Source organism: Hyaena hyaena, unplaced genomic scaffold (genome assembly GCF_003009895.1).
Source record: "Hyaena hyaena isolate Hyena2069 unplaced genomic scaffold, ASM300989v1 scaffold_274, whole genome shotgun sequence".
Taxonomy (NCBI): Eukaryota; Metazoa; Chordata; class Mammalia; order Carnivora; family Hyaenidae; genus Hyaena; species Hyaena hyaena.
In genome coordinates this window covers 894,988-918,429 of record NW_024080907.1, presented here as the reverse complement: position 1 = coordinate 918,429, position 23,442 = coordinate 894,988, and the positions used below count along the sequence as shown (strand labels likewise).

General features: G+C 42.0%; 1 protein-coding gene across 1 annotated transcript; it reads left to right on the top strand.

The window, feature by feature from the left end:
- Positions 1 to 663: 663 nt before the first annotated feature.
- Positions 664 to 22,379, top strand: MSH6 (mutS homolog 6). Its single transcript, XM_039245951.1, has 10 exons — positions 664 to 990; positions 11,055 to 11,254; positions 13,509 to 13,678; positions 15,118 to 17,659; positions 19,408 to 19,676; positions 20,717 to 20,834; positions 21,117 to 21,206; positions 21,646 to 21,800; positions 21,904 to 22,103; positions 22,208 to 22,379. The coding sequence occupies exons 1-10, from the start codon at positions 731 to 733 to the stop codon at positions 22,287 to 22,289; spliced, it is 4,086 nt and encodes a 1,361-aa protein (XP_039101882.1). The 5' UTR covers positions 664 to 730; the 3' UTR covers positions 22,290 to 22,379.
- The last annotated feature ends 1,063 nt before the right edge of the window (positions 22,380 to 23,442 follow it).

The following is a 23,442-nucleotide window of genomic DNA, read 5'->3' as shown; positions in this document are numbered from 1 at the left end:
CGGATTTAACTAATCTACGTAAAAAAATTGGAAAGCTCTGTGCAGCTGGCAGGTTTTTATAAACACATAGTGCCTGCTGCTTAGCAGCGTATCAAGTGCCTACTAAGTGCAACGCTCTGAGAATTCCAGATACACAGGGGACTCAATTCACTGCAGACTGAATCCTTTTTCCCCGCCGCGTCCCTGGCGGAAGCGTTCTAACTACGGATTTTTTCATGCAGGCGCGGGAAGGTGTTTCTCCGCAAGGGCCGCTTTGCCCGGCCCTTGGGTGAGCCCTCTGGACCCCCGCCACTAATGCCCACGCGGTGCGGTCCCCCAGCTGGCTTTTCCGAAGCGGTGGCTCCGAGGCCGCCCTCCGCTTCCGGCCCGGGCGTTCCTGCCGCGATCAGCCCCACCAGCCCCACCAGCCCCACCAGCCCCACCGAGGGAGCGCAGCGGGCCTCTGGCCACTCTTCCCCCGGGGTGCCCGGGCCTTGCGCGGCCCCTCCCCACGTCGCCCTCCTCTCCCCTCCCCACGTCGCCTCGCGCCCCGAGGGGGCGGGGCAGGTCGCGCACCGGCCGCGACGCCTCCCGCGCCCGCCCCGGCGCCTGCCGATTGGCCGCTGGGGCCAGTGTTCCTCCTGCGCAGCGCGCCTCCCCCCAGATTTCCCGCCAGCAGCCGCCGCGCGGTTTATTCCGAGCCTCTAGGCGCTCGGTCCCACAGAGCGGTTGGGCCTTGTCGGCCGTCGCTATGTCGCGACAGAGCACGCTGTACAGCTTCTTCCCCAAGTCTCCAGCGCTGAATAATGCCAACAAGGCCTCGGTCAAGGCCTCAGGGGAAGGCGGCGGTGCCGCCGCTGCCACCCGGGCCTCCTCTACTCCCGGCGGGGATGCGGCCTGGAGCGAGGCTGAGCCTGGGCCTGGGCCCAAGGCGGGTTCTGCGTCGCCGCCCGAGGGGAGGAACATCAACGGAGGGCTGCGGAAGTCGGCCGCGCCCGCGGTCCCCGCCAGGTAGCGCGGTGGTATTGGGGGGCGGGGGTCGAGGGCGGGGGCACAGCGGCGGGGCGCAGGGAGCCTGGAGAAGGGAGGCTCGCTTTGGAGGATTGGGGGGTGCGTAGCCAGGCCTTGGGCTCGGAGGAGGGGGGCTGCATACTTGGCTTGAAACCGTGCTGGGGTTGAGTTCGTAGCCTTGGCGTTAGGGGGCGTAGATTGTAAACAGGGCAGCAGGAAATAGGCTGCAGGAAGAAATGGGGGGGGGAGGAGACGCGCAGACTTCGGAGGAAGAGATGCGTTCCGCCAGGTGGGAGGCCGGCTTGGAGAGGGAGTGCAAACTGCTCGGGGTGGCGAGAAGAAAAGGGAGATGGGAGCGTTGGGGGTGGGGCGGGAAGAGAAAGGAGCTTTGCAAGCTCTTTGCGGGGTGCGCACCCAGGGCGGGGGAGGGGGTGGTGCTTGCCTGCGGCGGGGGAGGGGTGGCGGGAAAGAGGAATGCCTGCGGGGAGGATGAACGCTTGCAGCCCAGAGGCTGTGGGGGCGCGGCAGTGAGTGGGATTCTATCCTTTAGAGCTGGGATAGTGAACTGGGGGCCATTAGACGTTCGGGAAACACACTTTGGATTTGAGCCTTGGACGCTTAGACTGGGGGCGATGGGCCCGCGGTCTGTGCGTGTGGGCTGTAGGGGAGGTGGGAGTAGGGGGTGGGCCGCAAGCTGTGTGCGTCGGGGGCGTATCACGCCGCGGACCGTGCGGTCTGATTGGTCCGGTTGAGGATTGCAGGGGCGGGGCGGATGGGGGGAGCAGAAACTGATGGGATCCGGCTGGGTCATCCCTATAGGTAGGCCGAACAGGCACCAAAACGGATGAAGAATTTGGAAGCCGTATTAATTTTGACACACGTGGAAGTATTGTGTGGAGTTGAGAACGGTGTTATGATAAAGTGTCCCTTTCGTTGACGATTCCGTGGGAGGATGGGGCAACCGTAGTTTTTTCGCAGTTAAGAGGGAGACCGGAAAGGCCCTGAGCGGTCCCTGGACTGGGATGTGCCGCCACGATTGTGGGGAAGCCGGCCGGGAGGTGTCCTCGCGCTCCGAGCAGTTCGCTGCTGTTCCACGGCTTGGTGGGCCTTTTGTTGGGGGAAGCGGCGACATTTTGAAAAGCACATATTTGCTGTATCCCAGGTATTGTATTAGGCACAGAATGTAATGGTAGCCGTTTGAAAGGATTAAGAAACAGAGGTTTAGAAAAAAGAACTCGACAAGATTAGAGTGTTAGTGGTTCTGAGTAATCCAGTGTCTTGAGTTTTAGGTGTCCTACTACAGATTTTCAAAAGTCTAAGCGTAATTATAATTAATAGTGCTACCTTCCTTTAAGTGACCCTTTAAGGTAGTGTGAGCTTGTATAGTTGTGTGAAGAGTGGTAGGGCATGCCTCTGGTTTAAAGATTATTTGGGGCTAATTTTTTTCTTTTAGTTTATGTGTATTGAGAGAGAAAGAGCGAGTGTTCAAGTGGGGAAGGGGCAGAGAGAATCCCAAGCTGCGCTGAGCCCCCTCAGGACCCGAGCGGAAATCAAGAGCCTAAGTAAGGCTCAACTGACTGAGCCACCCAGGCGCCCCTTGAGCTTTCTTTTTGAGGAACAGCAGACACTGAAGTACGACTTCAAAGGGTACCTTACTGGGGCGCCTGGGTGGCTTAGTCGGTTAAGCGTCCGACTTTCGCTTAGGTCATGATCTCGCGGTTCGTGGGTTCGGGCCCCGCGTCGGGCTCTGTGCTGACTGCCAGCTCGGAGCCTGGAGCCTGTTTCAGAGTCTGTGACTCCCTCTCTCTCTGACCCTCCCCTGCTCACGCTGTCTCTCTCTCTCTCTCTCTCTCTCCTAGAAATAAAGAAAGCATTTAATAATAATAAAAAAAAGGGTATCTTACTCCGTAAGGGAAATTTACATTTATAAAGGAAACCTCCACATGTAAGGAAGTCTCCGGCTTTGAACCTGGAAGAAGAAAACTAAATGTGGATAAAATCTTTCTAATGGAGACAGTCTGACTTAAATCTGCATAACAATCGTAATGCAGTTGGCTGTTCTTTCCCTGGTAGCCCTTCCACACCTGGCCCTCTCGCCACCCCTCCTCCATCTTTCTTTTGTCTTTCTGATGGTATTTAAGGTGGTGACTCGGGCTATCTCTGGGAGTTGCTGTTTCCCTTAGTGTCTCCAATGTATACAGGAGGTATACATGTTAATAAGCTTCAGTTTGGTTTTCTTTCGTTAATCTTTCATTACTGAGGGTCTCAGCGTAGAACTCAGAAGGATAGAGGAAAAACGTTTCCTTCTCTAACATGTGCATCTTCCATAACAGATTGTTTTTCATAAATTTTTCATCACTGTGAGAAATGCAAGGTGTGTTATAATGTTTATTTGAACGTGAGTTGATTATTCCTGCATCCATGCTAAAAGGACGCATTTATTGTCTGAATTGTTTCATGTATTGAAAAGTACATGCTCTTTGTTTTTTGAGGTCTGAATTCAGACTTGTAAAGACATGACATTGTTTACTACACTTGACCACCTGCTAAAGGGACTGTTTCCAGAGTATTCAAGAGAGATGGTCATTTGATACTAAGCTTCTAAAGAGACTCCAGTATATAGATTTGACCTTCATTCAACAAATGCCCATGTGCCTGCTCTGCCAGGCACAGTATTCTATCAGGCATTATGGAAAAATGCAGTCTTGATTGGGGGAAGCAAAAGGGTAATTCTTAGAGCTGGAGCAGAGTGTATGAGCTCTCTGAGCTATGGTCAGGGGAAGAGGGTATATATGTGTCAGGGTAGGCTTTCAGCAATTCAGCTTGAAACCCAGAAGACATACAGGAGTTAGCTAGGCTACGGTGGGAATAAGGGGGTGTTAGGAAGCTGGTTCAGGAAGAAAGTCTTGCTAATTGTGGATTGAAGGAAAGGAGACAGGAGCCTTTGAGAGGCATGCAAGGATTCAGTCAGGAACAGGCTGATGGGCCACAAAGACATTTATTTAGACTTCCTCAGGGTCAGTTGAAAGCTTTTTTTTTTTTAATGTTTTATTTATTTCTGAGAGAAAGCGCACGAGCGCGTATGTGTGCATGAGTAGGGGAGAGTCAGAATGAGAGGGAGACACAGAATCTGATACAGGCTTCAGGCTCTGAGCTGGCTGTCAGCACAGAGCCCAACGTGGGCCTTGAACCCACGAACCGTGAGATCATGACCTGAACTAAGTCGGACGCTTAACCAATTGAGCCACCCAGGCCCCCAGAAATCTTTAAAAAGAAGTTGAGCATCTTTTAATGTTGGTCATGTACATTTCCTCTTGGGCTCAAATGTTCCAAGTGTTTTGCCCGTTTTGCTTTTTTCCCTAGTTCTTTGCCACTTGTGTGTGATGTGGTCTTTTTCCATCCTGAGTTGTCCTTTTCATTCAGTTTATGACATTTTTGGAACAGACATTACTAACTGTAACATCAAGTTTCTCAGTCTTTTTCTTTATATGGCTGATGGCTTCTGTAGATTTTATTTAAGAAATCCATAGGGGGGGATTGAGGGAAGGGGGCCCCTGGCTGGCTCAGTTGGTAGAGCAGGCGACTCTTGATCTCTGGGTTGTGAGTTCAGTGAATGCCCCGCTTTGGGTGTAGAGATTACTTAAAAAAGGAAAAGGAAATCTCACTCTGGCTGAAGTGTGTTTGGTGGGGAGACCTGTTAAGAGGCTACTTTGATTATGGATAGAGGATGTGAGTAGTGGCAGTGGGGATAGGGTTTAGGAAAGAAGTTGAGAGACCAAAGTGCTAAAGTAGGCAGGTGTTGGTGATGATTTAGATTATGGGACAGAAGGGCAAGGAAGGAGTCAAGATGACATCAGTTTGAAGTACATGGTTATAAGAAGAGTACTTGGGCCTGCTTCTGGTACGGTTTTTTTTACCCCCTTATAGTTGATTAAGATCATAATTGAGAGAGCTGTAATGTGTATGGCTTTTTAAAATTTGATCACTTTATTCTGGCTTTTTAAAATTATTACGTATCTTGGCTAGTGTTTTTCTTTTTTTTTAGAATCTCATTTCAGTGATAATGGTCTCTCTTTGAAGTGCCCCATCCCCATTCACAGACGAGGAGTGGTCAGACCTGGCAAATCGTTTTTAAGTGCCCTTATCTGTACTAGTTGTAGGTCCTTTCGTAAGAATTTCCATAGTTTAAAAAAAAAAACTTTTAATGCTTTATCTATCTTTGAAGGAGAGAGAGACCGCGTATGAGTGGGGACTTTTGGAAACATTCGTTCTGAAGACCCGTCTCCCTGCTCTTAAGGCATGGAATTAAGTTGCTCCACAAAAAACTTGCTGTCTCTTAACTTCCTTTAGGTTTCTTCTCTAATGCTGTTTAGAAAATAGTAAACACCAGTTTGGATGATAGTTTATATGGTCAACCTAGCTCCTAGCGCGTAAGTGATGGGTAACAGTTAACCCACGCCAACGGGCAGAGGTGTACTGGGAGGTGGGTAGGTATTGTAGGGGCCTTGGAATTTATCGCTGTGATTATTACTTCTCTTTTCTCAGTACTGCATTTAGTTATTTGAGAGTAGAGGAAGTCTGCTCTAATGGTCCACCTTGAGAGTTAGGTGCAAACACTGATAGCTGATTTCTAAAGTCGGTTTGAGAGTATTTTTGTTACATGCACAAGTTTTTGTTTGTGCTTATGCACAGTGTTTATATGCACAACTTTTTGTTTGACATCTTTTATTGTTTATAGAACCATATTCTAGCAGTGCTTTCGTACCTACTGATTTTTTTTTTAAGTAAACAGCTAAAAACGTTGATTATAAATTTTCTTGCACAGCCAGTAATTTGACACCAAAATTATGGACTAAAAAGAAAGCAAAACGATGTGATTTTAAAGCACAGTTTTAAAGATCTGTTCAATCTGTGTTTAGCTTTATCGAATCATTTCTCAGTTGAATGAGGTTTTTTCTGTTTTTTGTTTTTTTTTTTTTAAATAAGCTCTATGCCCAAAGTGGGGCTCTAACTCATAACCCTGAGGTCAAGAATTGCATGCTGTACCCACTGAGACAGCTTGACACCCTAGTTGTATGAAGGCTTTTACATTTATTTTTCTGTGCTGTCCGTTTTTCCTTTTTTTTCCTTACTGTCTTTAGAATCCCAAGACTATCAAACACTTGATATATTAACATTTTTGGGGTGCCTGGCTGGCTCAGTGGAAAGAGCCTGCAGCTTACGATCTTGGGGTCATGAGTTTGAGTCCCATTTTGAGTGTAGAAGTTACTTAAGTAGACTTAAAAAAAATATATTTTAACACTTTATAAAGTCATAATTGGATTAAAAAATTTTTTTAATATTTATTTTTGAGAGAGAGAGAGACAGAGCACAAGCAGGGGAGGGGCAGAGAGAGAGGAGACACAGAATACAACTACAGTGCAGGTTCCAGGCTCTGAGCTGTCAGCACAGAGCCCAGTGCGGGGCTTGATCTCTTGAGCTATTGAGATTATGACCTGAATGAGCCGCCCATGTGCCCTATTTGGATCTTATGTATAAGTATATTGCAAGATAGAATCCCAGTATTTATTTTGGCATTTCAGCTTGGGCTTTAGGAAGAGCCAGTGTATTTTACATTGTACTAAAATGTTTAGATGTGAGGTGACTTTTTGACTATTTTCAAATTTGATAGCATAGGGCTAACAATTCTTTTTAATAGTTACATGAAAAGAGATGTTAAGATTGCCAGAAAATATAGCCAGATATTAAAATACAGTTAATACATTACTGGTGGGTAAAGTTTTAAGCAGAGCCAGTGAAATAGGTAGATGGGATTTTTTTTTTTAATAGGGTTATCAGGCTCTTATAAAAACTAGTGTATGAAAGACTGGCAGGTATTCAACTTATTGTACATTCCAGCTGTGGTCCCTAAGATTGCATTATTATTTCCATATTTTAAAAGACAGTATGTAGTGTTGGTAGGAAAAACTGAATATTTGCATGGATTAAAATATATGTTCCTTTAATTTTGGTATTCTTTGGAAACTACACAACTGCTAGAGATTTTATTTATTTATTTTGAGATTAAATTTTTAAAATTACCTTTAAACAATTGGAGTTTACTCACAAAATTAATAGATTTAATAAGAACCCTGTTAGCATTAAATGAAGAACATTTTTAATTGAAATGTTTAAAATACTTAGTTTTATTACACAGTATACAACTGTATATTTTATTACTTGTTTAATTCTCTTTTTGGCTGGAAACCCCTTTCCTGGGCCAGCATTTTCAAAGTGTCACTTTTAGCATTAGAGGAGCAGCGCATATTACTAAATTTTTTAGCCTTTGAATTTTATAGTGTACTGCCAATTCCTAACAGCAGAAAAGTTAGATTGTGTGTAAGATTCTGAAGTATATATTTAGGGTATGGTGATGTTGAAAAACAATTTGAACAGTTAATTTTAACCTTACAGATAAGGAGTTTATTTAAAAACTGATCATTGTAGTTAGCTTTTTATACTTTTTTCCCCTCTAGTAAGAATGTACATTTGCCTTTCAAAATAAACTTAAAGATATTAACAATTTTTAAGTTAGTTTATTTTGAGAGAGAGTGCGCATGAGTGGGAGAGGAGCAGAGGGATAGAGAGAATCTCCAAGCTGGCTCTGCGCTATCTTAGGCACAGTGAGATCAAGACCTGAGCCAAAGTTAAGAGTTGGACATTTAGCCGACTGAGCCTCTCAACTGAGCCTCTCAGGCACCCAAGACATTAAATTTTTAAATTGGTTGCTTGGAAAATTATCTTTTCTAATCATTTTTCAGACCCTTGAACACCACTGTACAGTTTGTTGCACTACATTTGTGTCAATGGCAGTTAGTAACTTGAGTCTTAGTTCTAGTTATTTCCTTTTTTTTCTTTAATTTTTTAATTTTTGAGAGACAGAGACAGTGTGATCAGGGGAGGGTCAGAGAGAGAGGGAGATATAGAATCTGAAGACGGGCTCCAGGCTCTGAGCTATCCGTCAGCACAGACCCCGATGCGGGGCTCGAACCCACCAACTGTGAGATTATGTTCTGAGCTGAAGTAAGACATTTAACGACTAAGGTACCCAGGCACCCCTAGTTATTTCCTTTGGGATAAAACTATAATGAACTTAATGTTAAAACAGTAATATTTTATTACGTAGTAAGGTTAGGTATAAAACTAAAAATTTTCTCCCATGTCTTTTGGGTCTCAGAAACTCGAGACCCGAGTTTGTTTAAGAATTTTGATCTAGTCATGGCAGTTTCTCTGGGAGCCCATAAGACAACTGAGATTCCTGCAAGTGCTCTGTTGTCTCATACCAGGCAAAACAGAATTCTGTGGGATTTGAGGCATCCTGTTCCCTTGAACTTCAAATGTACTACCAAGATGGGGCGCCTTGGGTGGCTCATGTGGTTTAAGTGTCCAACTTGATTTTGGCTCAGGTCATGATCTCGTTTGTGGGATAGAGCCCCACGTTGGGCTCTGTGCTAACATTGTGGAGCCTGCTCTGGAGGATTCTCTATCTCCCTCTCTCTTTGCTCTGCCCCTGCTTGCGCTTTCTGTCTCAAAATAAGTAAATAAACTTAAAAAAAATGTACTACCAATATGTGTGTTTGTGTCAGTTTCTTATGCACTAACTCCATTCTTGAGAATTTGTAACTTTTAATAAGACACAGATGTAATGAAACAGCGGGTGTCCAGTTCAGCCCTTAGTTCTTACCCTGCATAACTCCACCATTCACACAGGCAAGAAAAATAGTTGTGTTTAATTTTACAAACCAAGAAGACTTTTAAAAAAAAAGATTTTATTGTTTTTTTTTTTAATTTTTAATGTTTTATTTATTTCTGAGAGAGAGAGAGACAGCACGAACACGGGAGGGTCAGAGAGAGGGGGAGATACAGAATTTGAAACAGGCTTCAGGCTCTGAGCTAACTGTCAGCACAGAGCCCACTGCGGGGCTTGAACCCATGAACCGTGAGATCATGACCTGAGCTGAATTCGGACTCTTAACCGACTGAGCCACCCAGGCGCCCCTAAAGATTTTATTGTTTTAAGTAGTCTCCATGCCTGGTATGGAGCTTGATCTCACAACCTCAGGGTCAAGAATTTCATGTTCTACCGACAGCCAACCAGGGGCCCCAAACCAAGAACCCTTTGTAAACCTCGCTCCCTACGGTCAGGCTCAGGACTCATCGACATATATTGATAACTTCACTACGTAAGGGAGGAACCACCTTAAACTAGCCAGTGATGGGGTTTAGGCTTTGCTACAAGCACACCAGCACCTTACCTGAGTCTCCATCTTTTAAGGGATTTAGGTGCCTTTGAGAAGGGCAGCCAGGCTTGACAGACAGGTATCCCTACTGGTCCCCCTTTCAGAAAAATCTGTACAATTTGAAGCCTGACGTCTCAAGACTATACAGCCAGAAATAAGCTTCATGCAGGGAGACGCAGCCATTGAAATCACAAGCATTTGCTCTTTGGTCAGTCTTGTAGAAATCACTGCCAGGGTTCAGACCTGGAACTGATAGTGTCTTTACAAGGACAAAAGTTGTTTCCCTCCTTTAGCAGGAGAAATGAAAGTCCAGCTTTAGGGTCGTCTCAGCTGCTTTGGAACGAAGAAAGCTTGTGGTTTTCTGCTACCTTGTGATAGGCTCTGTGGTTAGTGGCTTCCTGGGAGTTAAGGGAAAGACTGCTTGACAGTAGGAAGGTTTGTAAACAAACCATTCTGCACAGCTATCAGGGTCTTTGTCTCCTGTTAATGGATGCTAGTAACCAGGAAGCACTTACAGTAGAACTTTGAAATTGTAGTCACAACTTCCTGTTTGAAGATGACCTATGTGGTGAGCTTGATGGCAATATTTGTAGATTAGTGCTTGTGTAAGTTACTGTAGATTTAAGAATGTACCTACTGTAAAGGCCCCTGAGAAAAGTCCCAGCTAAAGTCATGCTGTTTTTGTTTCTCTTCTAATTGTCTAGCCTAAGGGTTTCCATATTCACATTCTTGAAGAAAGGAATGAATAATTTGGTGATTGGGTCTGAATAAAGTGGCCTCAGTTGACTACTAAAATGTTCCTGTTTGTAATACTTATTTTACTTTTGCAGTTATTCAGTGAAGTCTTTCAGCAAGTTAAGAAAATCTTGGTATATAGTACTTGAGCAGATTTCATCAGCTGTTGTGGCCTCTTCATCATTGAGGGACTCTGCTGTAGTCTCTTCATCTTTATTTTTATATTGTTTTCTTTTTGATTCTCATTAGTCACCATACAGTGTTCTGTTAGTTTCACGTGTGCATCTGCTGTAGTCTTTTAAGTTAGATTCTTCTCTCCCTTACCCTCTCCTTTCCCTTTCTCAGGAAACCTTCAGAACCAAATCCGATTTTGTTAAGACTGAATTTCTGGTTTTGATTTTACAGGCGTATGTATGTACTCATTACTTTAGGCACTTGGCTGACATTTTCCATAGAACTAGATTTTTAGGGGGGGGAAGACTAGTATGGTAGGTAGAATGTTTGGAATACGTAGGAGCTTAACTGGAAACTGATTCCAAGCAAAGTCTAATGAGGTAATATTTAATATCATTAGCAAATTACATCGTATGTTTAGTATTTTATTAATACTGTATGTCAGGTCCTGTTCCTGGTACACACTATATTGGGGTATGCACGTGTGATGCATCGTAATTGGGAGAGCATGTACAGTGAGTCTGTGCCTTGTTCTTATATTCGATATTCTACTAGAATCCTGCCATAGTTTTTAAATTTGAATGATTCTGAGAAATAGTTTCTCACCTTAATACCAGAATTCATTATATTTGTATTTTTCTTAGTAGTTAAATAATAAGCATTGTGATATCTGCTTATGTTTTTAAAAATGACTTGAACATCTGATTTTTAAAAATCATTAGTTCTAGAATTTTTATGCTTGAATAATACTAATGCCAGAAGACTTCATAGGAATGTTAATGATGCCTTCCTTGGAATTGCTTTTATTTGTAGGTATTGCCTTGAATGCAGCTTGACCAAATATTAACCAAGTTATGTATTTCCTTTTGGCAACAGTTCTTGTGACTTCTCACCAGGTGATTTGGTTTGGGCCAAGATGGAAGGTTATCCCTGGTGGCCTTGCCTGGTTTATAACCACCCTTTTGATGGAACATTCATCCGCGAGAAAGGGAAGTCTGTCCGAGTTCATGTACAGTTTTTTGATGACAGCCCAACAAGGGGCTGGGTTAGCAGAAGGCTATTAAAGCCGTATACAGGTAAGGAGTCTGCTCTGCAGAATGGTTGTGAGTGTGTGTGCAAGAGAGCAAGCACGCGTGCCATGCATGTGAGCACAAGTGTCAGCATCTCCTACAGAGTGAAATTAAGTGCATTTTATGCCAGTAAATTGCAGGAGTGGCAGGGAGTGCTTCCAGCATGGGAAAAGGATAAGATAGACGGGGAAAACAGAAGATGCTGTAGCTGGTCTTAAGCAGGTTTGTTGCGTGGAGTGGAATTTTTATATCTGTCTTTCTGGTTGACTTATGGCAGTATCATGCCTTTAGAGGGAAAATGCTTGTTTTCATGATTGGATCTCATTTGGACCGAGATCCCAAATTCAGTACGAAAAAGGTAAACTGACAGAGTCCCCATCTTCGAGGGTCCACGAGATAGGCAATGCAGTCAGGATATGTAGCATATAAATCCGTGACATTCTCCAGGACAGATGGAGATGCATGCTTACCTGGCCTTCAAAGTCCCCACCGTGATTACATCTGAACTGAGTTTTACATCAGATTTCTGGAACCATAACTTTTCTTTTTCCAGGCCCAGCTTTTTTATGGTCCTAGACATCAGCAGTCTTGCCTTGTGTGGCCTCACTTTGGCCAGGTGCACTCTTTCAGGTTCTTGAATTATAAAGTGCATGCACGTTAGGTTTGCGGGATTCAGTGCTCGTATATACACTTGATGATGAGTAAGTCCTTCTCTGTTATTCCCCGACTCTCCACGCTAGGATGAACACTTGAACCCAAGTGATTTGGAGTCAGAGTAAGAGTCAATTTTCTGGGAATCTAGCACCGCTCATCCTGCAGGGCCAGGAGGGCATACTGAAGAAGGTTTAGTCTGCATGGAAATCTGACCTGCAGGACAGAAAGAGAATCTGGAAATTTGGTGCGATCTTCTGCACTAATGTGCTGTATAATCTTGGCCAACAAAGTGACTCAGATACTGTTCACTCATGTATAAAGTGAGAGAGTTGAATGAACTAGATGAGAAATAAGATCTTTTCCTAGGACTGATTTGGAGGTTCTAAACAAAGCTTTGGCAGTATGACTTGAAAAATCTCAGATTTTACGTTTATGTTGTCATTATTTTGTAAAGGCACCCTGTGCATACGGCTCCTGACCCTTTAAATTTCCAAATTGTTGCAACAGTGTGGATGAGGGAAAGTAGGTTTTTAATTCTTTTTCTTTTTTTTGTTCCTAGGATTGTAAAGTAGTTTGCATCACGGTTTTTTGGGGAATGATACTGTTAGATAGCTGGGGGGTTGGAGGAAGTTAGGAGCCACCCTCCAGTTGATTTTGAGTATTGTAATTTTGTACTGTTGGTGCAGCTCTTTAGAAAAATGGGAAATGGTACCTTTATTTTAGGCAGCCCATTAAAGTTGCAAATTCCATGGCACTTTAGCATGTGCTATTAGTTTTAGTGTTCAGTGGAAAGAAGGAAATACTGCAGTGTTTGTATCTGTTAAATTTAGACAAATGCAGGTTTGTTTTCTAGTTATATTTGGTTAGAAGAAAACAGACGTTTCTAGTTTGTGCCATTAGATTTGGGATCTTCTGCATCTAATCTTTTGCTCAGTGGAGTGTCATTTAAAATTATAGCTCTTTTAAGTGAAAGGAGTAAAGAAAGAGTTTTACTTGAAAACCAGACAGTTTGATTTAACTTTAAAACACAAAGAGCCATTCAAAGTCTGAACTGGGGCACCCTTCCAAAATTAGTATCCTTACCAGAAGTGGGTTTTTTGGGGTTTTTTTGGTTGGTTTTTAATATATCCTATATAACTACCTTAAGGATAAACTGAGTATCGTAGCTCCATTTAACTGATGGTGTCGTTTTGGCCTTCCTCAAGTAATGTAAAAGAAAAAGCGTCTCAAACCCCCTTTTGCATCTCACGCCTCACCTGAAGAGGTAGGTGTGCCTTATCTATTTAGGGCCACTTCACAAGAAATTAGAAGAGTGATGACGTGGTCCTGGGTGACTGAACAGTTAGGGCAACTTCAGGGATATAAAATAGGTAATTTAAGTTTCACTGGTAGTTCTTCCATGATAATTCCTTCCTTGCGGGCTTTTTTGGTCTATTATCAGTCAGAAGTAATGGGACATTAAATTAAAACCTAGATTCTTATCATTCTTGTCCTTTGGGACAGGTGTTGTAGGTTGAGTCCACTACCAAGCCAACAGTTCTTTTTTATTTTTAATAAGGTTTGTTTAATAAGAAATATAAATTAAATCTAAGTATAAATTTTGTAGGTTCAAAATCGAAGGAAGCACAAAAAGGAGGTCATTTTTATAGTTCAAAGTCTGAAATACTCCGAGCAATGCAACGTGCAGATGAAGCCTTGAATAAAGACAAGATGGAGAGGCTTGAACTGGCAGTGTGTGATGAGCCCTCAGAACCAGAGGAAGAAGAAGAGATGGAGGTGGGACATTGTTAAACAGTCAGTTGTTATTTCTGTTGGGAGAGTGAGGAAAGAGGAAAGTGGACATTAAAAGTGATAGTCTCTTATTTCTATGTTATTTGCCTATATATACACACTTTAATACTCCTACACATCCGTCTGTATTTCCGCAGGACTGTAGATTGTTAGATTAGAACCTCAGCAGCCATTTTGCTTAAGTTTTCCAGCTTCAAGCCTGGTGGAGGATACATCGTGTAAGAGGTAGTACCATTTTTGGTAAGAGGTAATGAGCTCAAGGCCGTAAGGACATGGTTACAAAATTGGTCTTGGTGTCTGGTAGTAAGCCTCTGTAGGAGGGTGTGGTAATTACCTGGTTTTATGCGCTCAATACTTTTTTTTTTTGTATTTTGTATGGATAAGAATAGAGGTTAAATTAACCTTAAAATACAATCTTGGTTTCAGATGTTAATGGTCACTGTTTGAGTGAATTAAATTCTGTGAAGGAACAAATAATTAGTTCACTGAAAACAAACATGGTCATTCTCTAATTTAACAAATTAGTGAGCTGTGTGTTAAGAGATCCTATGTTTTGTTCTATTATAGAGAGGGAATAAACACGTTAATCTAAAGGGTAGTATAAGAGAGAGGAGAGAAAACCTTATTTTTGAGGTTGAGACCAGGGATCATAACATTCATCAGAGGTTTAGAACTGGATGGTAATACAGAGATCATTTAGCCTCCTGTGACTTTATGTCCATGCTAAGTGAAATGTGCCTTGCCCAGGAAGATACAGCTGGTTTGTGGAAGGGCAAGGCCTAGAACCAGTATAGATTGCTTACTAATGCTTTCTTATACTAAAGAATTTATAAAGTGGCAAACTTTGTAATATGTCCCTCTGTAAGAGGAGAGGTGAGCCTGGAAGAAAGATAATGGAGACTTAAAGTTGTTTATTTCCACAGCTGACTGATCCTGAGGGCATCACCTGTGGGCATCTGTGATGTACGGTCATGCTAATGGCTTCATCACTATTGGATAGAACTGTCATGATCAAATTACTTAGTCCTGTAATGTGATACTACTGAAATTGATACTCTTTGAGAAGAAAAATAATTTCCCATTTTTGGAGATGGGTTCTTCGCTTGACACAGGAAGTATTGAGATCAATACTTCACAGCAGTACTGTAATTTCCCAGATTTTGTTTTCTTTTTATTTAATTTTATTTCTGAGAGAGAGAAAGACTGTGTGAGCAGGGGAGGGTCAGAGAAAGGGAAACACAGAATCAGAAGCAGGCTCCAGGCTCTGAGCTAGCTGTCAGCACAGAGCCCAATGTGGGGCTCGAACCCATGAACTGAGATCATGAGTTGAGATCATGACCTGAGCCGAAGTCGGATGCTTAACCGACTGAGCCACCCAGGTGCCCCTTGTTTTGTATTTAAACAACTCTTTCCTTGCCTGCCAGGTAGGTGCAGCGTACTCATCAGATAAGAGTGAAGATCATGAAGTTGAAAGTGAAGAGGAAGTGCCACCTAAAGTGCAAGGATCTAGGCGAAGTAGCCGCCAGATAAAAAAACGAAGGGTCATATCAGACTCTGAGAGTGACATTGGTGGCTCTGATGTGGAATTCAAACCAGATGCTAAGGAGGAAGGAAGCAGCGATGAAATAAGCAGTGGAGTGGGGGATAGTGACAGTGAAGGCCTGGACAGCCCTGTCAAAGTTGCTTCAAAGCGGAAGAAAATGGTGTCTGGAAACGGCGCTCTCAAAAGGAAAAGTTCAAGGAAGGAAATGCCCTTGGCCACCAAACGATCAACTGGCATTTCGTCGGAAACCAAGAGTACTCTGAGTGCTTTCTCCGCCCCTCAGAATTCTGAATCCCAAGCCCACACTGGTGGAGGTTGTGATGACAGTAGTCGTCCTACTTCCTGGTATCATGAAACTTTAGAGTGGCTTAAGGAGGAAAAGAGACGAGATCTCCACAGGAGGCGACCTGATCACCCCGATTTTGATGTGTCTACCCTCTATGTGCCTGAGGATTTCCTTAATTCCTGTACTCCTGGGATGAGGAAATGGTGGCAGATTAAGTCTCAGAACTTTGATCTTGTTATTTTTTATAAGGTGGGGAAGTTTTATGAGCTGTACCATATGGATGCTCTTACTGGAGTCAATGAACTTGGGCTGGTATTCATGAAAGGCAACTGGGCCCATTCCGGTTTCCCTGAAATTGCGTTTGGCCGATACTCTGATTCTCTGGTTCAGAAGGGCTATAAAGTAGCACGAGTGGAACAGACTGAGACCCCAGAAATGATGGAGGCACGATGCCGGAAGATGGCACATATATCTAAGTATGACAGAGTGGTGAGGAGGGAGATCTGTAGAGTCATTACCAAGGGTACACAGACCTACAGTGTACTGGAAGGTGACCCCTCTGAGAACTATAGTAAGTATCTTCTTAGCCTCAAAGAAAAAGAGGAGGATTCCTCTGGCCACACTCGAGTGTATGGAGTATGCTTTGTTGATGCCTCCCTGGGAAAGTTTTTCATAGGTCAGTTTTCAGATGATCGCCACTGTTCTAGATTTAGGACTCTGGTGGCACACTATCCTCCCGTACAAGTCTTGTTTGAGAAAGGAAATCTCTCAGCAGAAACTAAGATGATTCTGAAGGGTTCATTATCCTCCTCTCTTCAGGAAGGTCTGATACCAGGCTCCCAGTTTTGGGATGCAGCCAAAACTTTGAGAACTCTCCTTGAAGAAGGATATTTTAAGGAAAAGTTAAATGAGGACAGTGGGGTGATGTTACCCCAGGTGCTTAAAGGTATGACCTCAGAGTCTGATTCTCTTGGGTTAACACCAGGAGAAAAGAGTGAATTGGCCCTCTCGGCTCTAGGTGGTTGTGTCTTCTACCTCAAAAAATGCCTTATTGATCAAGAGCTTTTATCCATGGCTAATTTTGAAGAATACATTCCCTTGGATTCTGACAGGGTTAGTGCTACAAGATCTGGTGCTGTTTTTGCAAAAGCCAATCAACGGATGGTGCTAGATGCTGTGACATTAAGCAACTTGGAGATTTTCCTGAATGGAACAAATGGTTCTACTGAAGGGACCCTGCTAGAAAAGATTGATACTTGCCATACTCCCTTTGGTAAGAGGCTCCTAAAGCAATGGCTTTGTGCCCCACTCTGCAGCCCGTATGCTATCAATGATCGTCTAGATGCTATAGAAGACCTCATGGCTGTGCCTGACAAAATCTCTGATGTTGTAGACCTTCTAAAGAAGATTCCAGACCTCGAGAGGCTGCTGAGTAAAATTCATAACGTTGGATCTCCCCTGAAGAGTCAGAACCACCCAGATAGCAGGGCTATAATGTACGAAGAAACTACATACAGCAAAAAAAAGATTATTGATTTTCTTTCGGCTCTAGAAGGATTCAAGGTAATCTGTAAAATTATAGAGCTTATGGAAGAAGTCGTTGACGACTTTAAGTCTAAAATCCTTAAGCAGGTCATTACTCTGCAGACAAAAAATCCCGAGGGCCGTTTTCCTGATCTGACTGCAGAACTGAACCGATGGGATACAGCCTTTGACCATGAAAAGGCTCGAAGGACTGGACTAATTACTCCCAAAGCAGGCTTTGACCCTGATTATGACCAAGCTCTTGCTGACATAAGGGAAAATGAACAGAGCCTCCTGGAATACTTGGAGAAACAGCGCAGTCGAATTGGCTGTAGAACCATTGTCTACTGGGGGATCGGTAGGAACCGTTACCAGTTGGAAATTCCAGAGAATTTCATCACTCGTAACTTGCCAGAAGAATATGAATTGAAATCCACCAAGAAGGGCTGTAAACGATACTGGACCAAAACTATTGAGAAGAAGTTGGCTAATCTGATAAATGCTGAAGAGCGGAGGGACGTATCCTTGAAGGACTGTATGCGGCGACTCTTCTATAACTTTGACAAAAATTACAAGGACTGGCAGTCTGCTGTCGAGTGCATCGCAGTCTTGGGTAAGACTTTGAACAAGTTTTTCCTGTAGCTTTGGTTAGTGGTTCCTTATGTCCCAGTTGTATATTAAGATTTACATCCATTGGAGAGTTGACACTGAGGTCTGTCTCTGAACACAGCTAACAAGGTATATATATCTTGATGTGTATATGCTTGCCCCCCCACTAGACAAAATGACTAGTTTGCCCATAGCAATTTAAGTTCACTTTTTAGCCTTATTCAGTCTCGAATAATTGAACAAAAATAAAAATGTTTTTAGTGCTCTTAATGAAGTAGTGTGTTTTAGATCAATTTCCTTTTCAGTGGAGTTTTTTCGTATTTGATACTGTTTTAATTTAGTTTAACAAAAAATAGAAGCTTAAAAAAACTATCTTAGCCCATCACTTCTTAATTTTAACTTTTGCATCCTTTTTCTATTTTCAGTGCATCTCTTTACATGCACATTTCAAGATTTTAGTCTTTAAGCCCAAACACACTTTCTTTCCTGCAGTTGATTTCTCAGAGCCCTGACTTACATATTTATAATTTGGTAACCTTTTTAACTTAATAATTTCATTTTTCTTTAAATTTCAGGGCCAACTTATTTGGAGCCTTTGCTATTTCACTTTAGGTTTTTTTCCCTTGTGTTTTAAAAACACAGTAACCATAGTTTACCCATATTTGTAAGAGAACTATTTTGATCTGAACACAGCTATCTGGAATTAGATAGCATCCTTCTTTTTGTGCCATACTTTCTTTTTTAATTTTAGGGAGAGTGTGTGCTAGTGGTAGAGAGAGGCAGTGGAGGAGGGAGAGAGAGAGAGAGAGAGAGAGAGAGAGAGAATGAGAATCCCAACCAGGCTCCACGTCCTGGGGCTGGATCCCACCACCCTGGGATTGCAACCTGAGCCAAAGTCAAGAATTGGATGCTCAACCGACTGAGCCTCCCAGGTGCCCCTGTGCCACATTTAATCCTTAAACCAATACAGCTTCAAATAGTTCAATGGGTAATTTAAAAATCTTCCCTCAGTGCAGGTGTTCAAAATTGGTTAATTTATTTTCCTCTTAAGATTGTTTTAGATGGATCCGGGGCGCATGAGTGGCTCATTTGGTTAAGCGTCCAACATCGGCTTAGGTCATGATCTCATGGTTCATGGGTTTGAGCCCCGCATCGGGCTCTGCTGACCGCTCAAAGCCTGGAGCCTGCTTCGGATTTTGTGTCCCCCTCTCTCTCTGCCCCTCCCCCATTTGCAGTCTCTCTCTCTCTCTCAAAGTAAACATTTAGAGAGAAAAAAAAAAAGTTTTACATCAGTGTGCCTTTTGTGAGAACATTCTGCTTCTAAGAAGTATTAGCTCCGGGATTAGATCAAGTAAAAGAGGTCCAGGATAGCATTTCCCTGTTGTAGCTCTTCGCTTCCCCTTGGCATTCCTCTGGTCTGGAGGACTAAATCTTTTTGAGGTGGTTGGGAGAGGGATTAGAGGCTGAAAACGAAAGTTCTCATTTCATTACAAATGCTATAATAGAAGACACTTAAAACATTTAGGCTGATGACTCATTTTAGGTAACTGAATGCATTAACAAAGCATTTTACATATTTTAGAGTGCCTATTAAGGGAGAAAAAACCCCTGTGTCTACCCTCCACTGAAAAAGTAGTTTTGTTTAAAACAAATCTTTTTTAACGTTGACTTTTGAGAGACCCAGGGTGTGGGCTGGGGAGGGGCAGAGAGGGAGACCCAGAGTCTGATGAAGCCTCACTTTTACCCTCACAGATGTCTTATTGTGCCTGGCTAACTACAGCCGAGGAGGTGATGGCCCTATGTGTCGTCCAGTAATTCTGTTTCCAGATGAAGACACACCCCCTTTCTTGGACCTTAGAGGATCACGTCATCCCTGCATTACGAAGACTTTTTTTGGAGATGACTTTATTCCTAATGACATTCTAATAGGCTGTGAGGAAGAGGAGGAGGAAAGTGGCAAAGCTTATTGTGTGCTTGTTACTGGACCTAATATGGGGGGCAAGTCGACACTCATGAGACAGGTAAACCTTTAAGGTTTTGTAACAAAGTTGTTTGTACGCTTTAGGAATATATTACATATTTAGGCCCTTTTCCAGATAGCTCATGAATAATAGAGTTCAGTCACTAGCATATTAGGAAACAAAGGAAAAACACTTGTAGCATAAAACGGAATTGTATTCACCTCATCAAATGTCTGTCTGATGTACAGGGAGCATATATCTTAAAAGGCCAGAAAAACAATAAAAAGGCAAGGGAGATGTCAAGTTATGATGTCTTTATAAACTTTGACTTGATTGGATTTATTTCCTCTGAAGGTAGGTGTATTCATAATGAATGTAAATGTTGTAGGTTTGTCCTTGGATCATACTCATTTGTGGGGATCCTTATAAAAGAACCATGACTGACTGGTTCAGATAGGAAAGCAAATAAAATACATGACCTCGAGTAACTGTTGGAAACTGCTTTTAGGGAAGACAATAAATATATGAGGGGTTGGCCAGCCCCTGAGCTAAACATGATTTACATTTTGTAAAGGGTTGTAAAGGAAAAAGGAAAAAAGACCTAAGACATTGGGCCCTTGACTGACCATGTTTGCTCATCCCCCTGCTTTCCTAAATTTGCTAACTAGCAAGAGGCAGTACAGTTCTAGTCCGCTGATTTTGAGCCCCATTTTTTGTTTTTCTGTGAAGCTCTCCAGGTGATCTTAAAAAAAAAGAAAATGGGGTGAGCTTTGACAAAATACAGGACGGTTCCATCCTCCCAAATTGATTTGGTCCGGAATTTAAAAAAGCTCCCAGGTGATTCTACTGTGTAGCTAGCCAGGGTTAAGGGATGCAGTGGGTTCAAACCTCATAGGCTGAGGTTTTCAGGCCAGTTAGGCTCTAACCCTTTTGCCTTTTCTAGGCTTCTCTTTACCTTCTAAGAGTGCCTAACTCCTACATAATTGTTCTTTTTAAAGATGTAGGTTTATTAGCTTGGCTTACTGTCTTCTGGATATACATAAATCTGTATGTCTGTGTTCTTAATTCCAATTAGAAAAGACCTTTTCCTCCATTCACAGGCTGGCCTATTAGCTGTAATGGCCCAGACGGGTTGTTATGTACCTGCTGAAGTGTGTAGGCTCACACCAATTGATAGAGTATTTACTAGACTTGGTGCCTCAGACAGAATAATGTCAGGTGAGTTTTCTTTCCCACCTAAGGCTTTATTATTTGGCAATTCATTTGTATTTCTGTCTTTTAAATGAGAAAATATATATGCCTTAAAATTTGCATGGTCATTTAAATTTGCTGTTTTTCTTGTGGAATGCTTTCAAACATTTGAAATCTTGTTTCAAGAATTGCATAATCTTTTAATAAGATTTAACCTGGGTAGCTCATGATGGAGTCAAAGAATAAGGAACCTTAAAGGTGAATGTACTGTTTTAGGATTCTTAAAGATCTCCTGTGTGTGTTTTTTAGGTGAAAGTACATTTTTTGTTGAACTGAGTGAAACTGCCAGTATACTTACACATGCAACATTACATTCTCTTGTGCTTGTGGATGAATTAGGTAAGACATTACGATCTCCATTTGAAGGCTATTTTTCTTTAAACAAATTTGAATGCACTCACCTTTGTGCCACAGATCATAGTTGGGGGTAAGAGATTAAAGAGATAATGTGAAAAAGTTCTCAGATTATTACCAAGGCTCTTAGATCTCTTAATCCTATTAACATATAGTTGTTACAATTTGGGAACAATGAGAAAATTTAAGGAGAAACCAACAGGACACTGAAGATCAGTGGTACCTGAACAGTGTAGTATGCTTTAAAGAAAGGCGCCCCACTTTCAGGGCTGCTAAGCGAGACTTATTTAGCTAAACAGGGCCTATTATTTGGATGCAGTAATTGACGTTACTGTTCTAGCTTGTTTTTTTTCTTTGCCACTGTAAGGTATATCCTTTTTGGTATTAGGCAGATACATAACTTATTCATATTTTACTTTCATAGGGAGAGGTACTGCAACATTTGATGGAACAGCAATAGCAAATGCAGTTGTTAAAGAACTTGCTGAGAACATAAAGTGTCGTACGCTGTTTTCTACCCATTACCATTCATTAGTAGAAGATTATTCTCAAAATGTTGCAGTGCGCCTGGGACACATGGTATGTGTGAATTGTTTATGCAGAAAGTTAAGATTTTTTTGAGGGAATCAAGCCAGATACTTCCATTACTAGTACACGAATATAACATCTTTTCCTTTTTTAGGCATGCATGGTAGAAAACGAATGTGAGGATCCCAGCCAGGAGACTATTACTTTCCTCTATAAATTCATTAAAGGAGCTTGTCCTAAAAGCTACGGCTTTAATGCAGCAAAACTTGCTAATCTTCCAGAGGAGATCATTCAAAAGGGACACAGAAAAGCAAGAGAATTTGAGAAGATGACTCAATCACTGCGATTATTTCGGTAATTATATTTGTATATAATTTTGCCACGCACCTGACCTTAATAAAACCGTAAGGGGGGATGGTTGATATGAACTAAAATTTTTTTTTTTTTTTAATTTTAAGGGAAGTTTGCCTGGCTAGTGAAAGGTCGACTATAGATGCTGAAGCTGTCCCTAAGTTGCTGACTTTGATTAAGGAATTATAGACTACATTGGAAGCTTTGAGTTGACTTTTTGACAAAGGTGGTAAATTCAGACAACATTATGATCTAATAAACTTTATTTTTTAAAAATGACCATTTTTCCATTTTCTTTCTAGGAAATTAAACCCTTTTAATTCTTATCTACCTTCTACATAATGGTTATTGAATACTCCACAATATATTAAGTCTAGATGTTATGGTACATGCATACACTTTCAGGCTGTTTATACCCACTGTCACCAATACACATAAATGGGGGGAGGGAGCTATGAAACTGTATAGGGCTGTATATATACTTGTCTCAGCTTAATGCAGGAAATTGTGTTTAATTTCCAGCAGTTTGTCTAAACTGTTCAAAAAAAAACTATGAACAGAGTTCAAATACAGGACTGTTTTGAAGAGACTTTCTAAAGTGTACTTTAAAACATAGTAGTTTTTACCTTTCACAAAACTGAGTTACAAGAATACTTTTGTTTTACAGTGCATCCCTTCCTAGGAAGTCTCATTAAAACACTCACTTTTTCTAGGGGTGATTTTGAATGCTGCACAGGGAAGGGAAGGAAATAATAGTCTTAACTTTTCTTAAAGGATACCAGAAACATTGCTGGATATAATTTAAGATTAGTGTTTTCTCTTTCATAGAAAGAACGTACATACTGGGACATGAGTACAGTTACAGCAAGTCTAGGTGTGCTAACAAAACAGGGCACATTCAAGTACAAGAAGATTTGCTTGAAATTAAAAACAAACTACATGAGATTAAAGCATTAAAATCATATTTCTCAATCTGAATACATGTTAAAAAAAATCAAAAGAAACGCAGAAGTGCTAGCTCACATTTTTACCATATTACAAAAGCAATTGGTACCCATGTCCATAAAGGCAGCAACAAAGCTGCTTGTCTATTGAAGAGTACTACTGCAAATTGGACTGCATTCAATGCTAGTTGTAAAAACACCAGCTTTTTTTCAGAAGTTGGTATCTGTACAAAATTGCAGCTTATTTCTTCACTTCTGTCCCTTCAAAAGTCTTTACACAGTAATGCTAAAACACCCAGCTTTGAGATCCTGAGTCAATATATTGCCACTTTCTTTTTGGTAGCTTGAGCTTCATAGTGTCAACTGACCTCGTGTATCCATTTTTAATACAGTCTCTT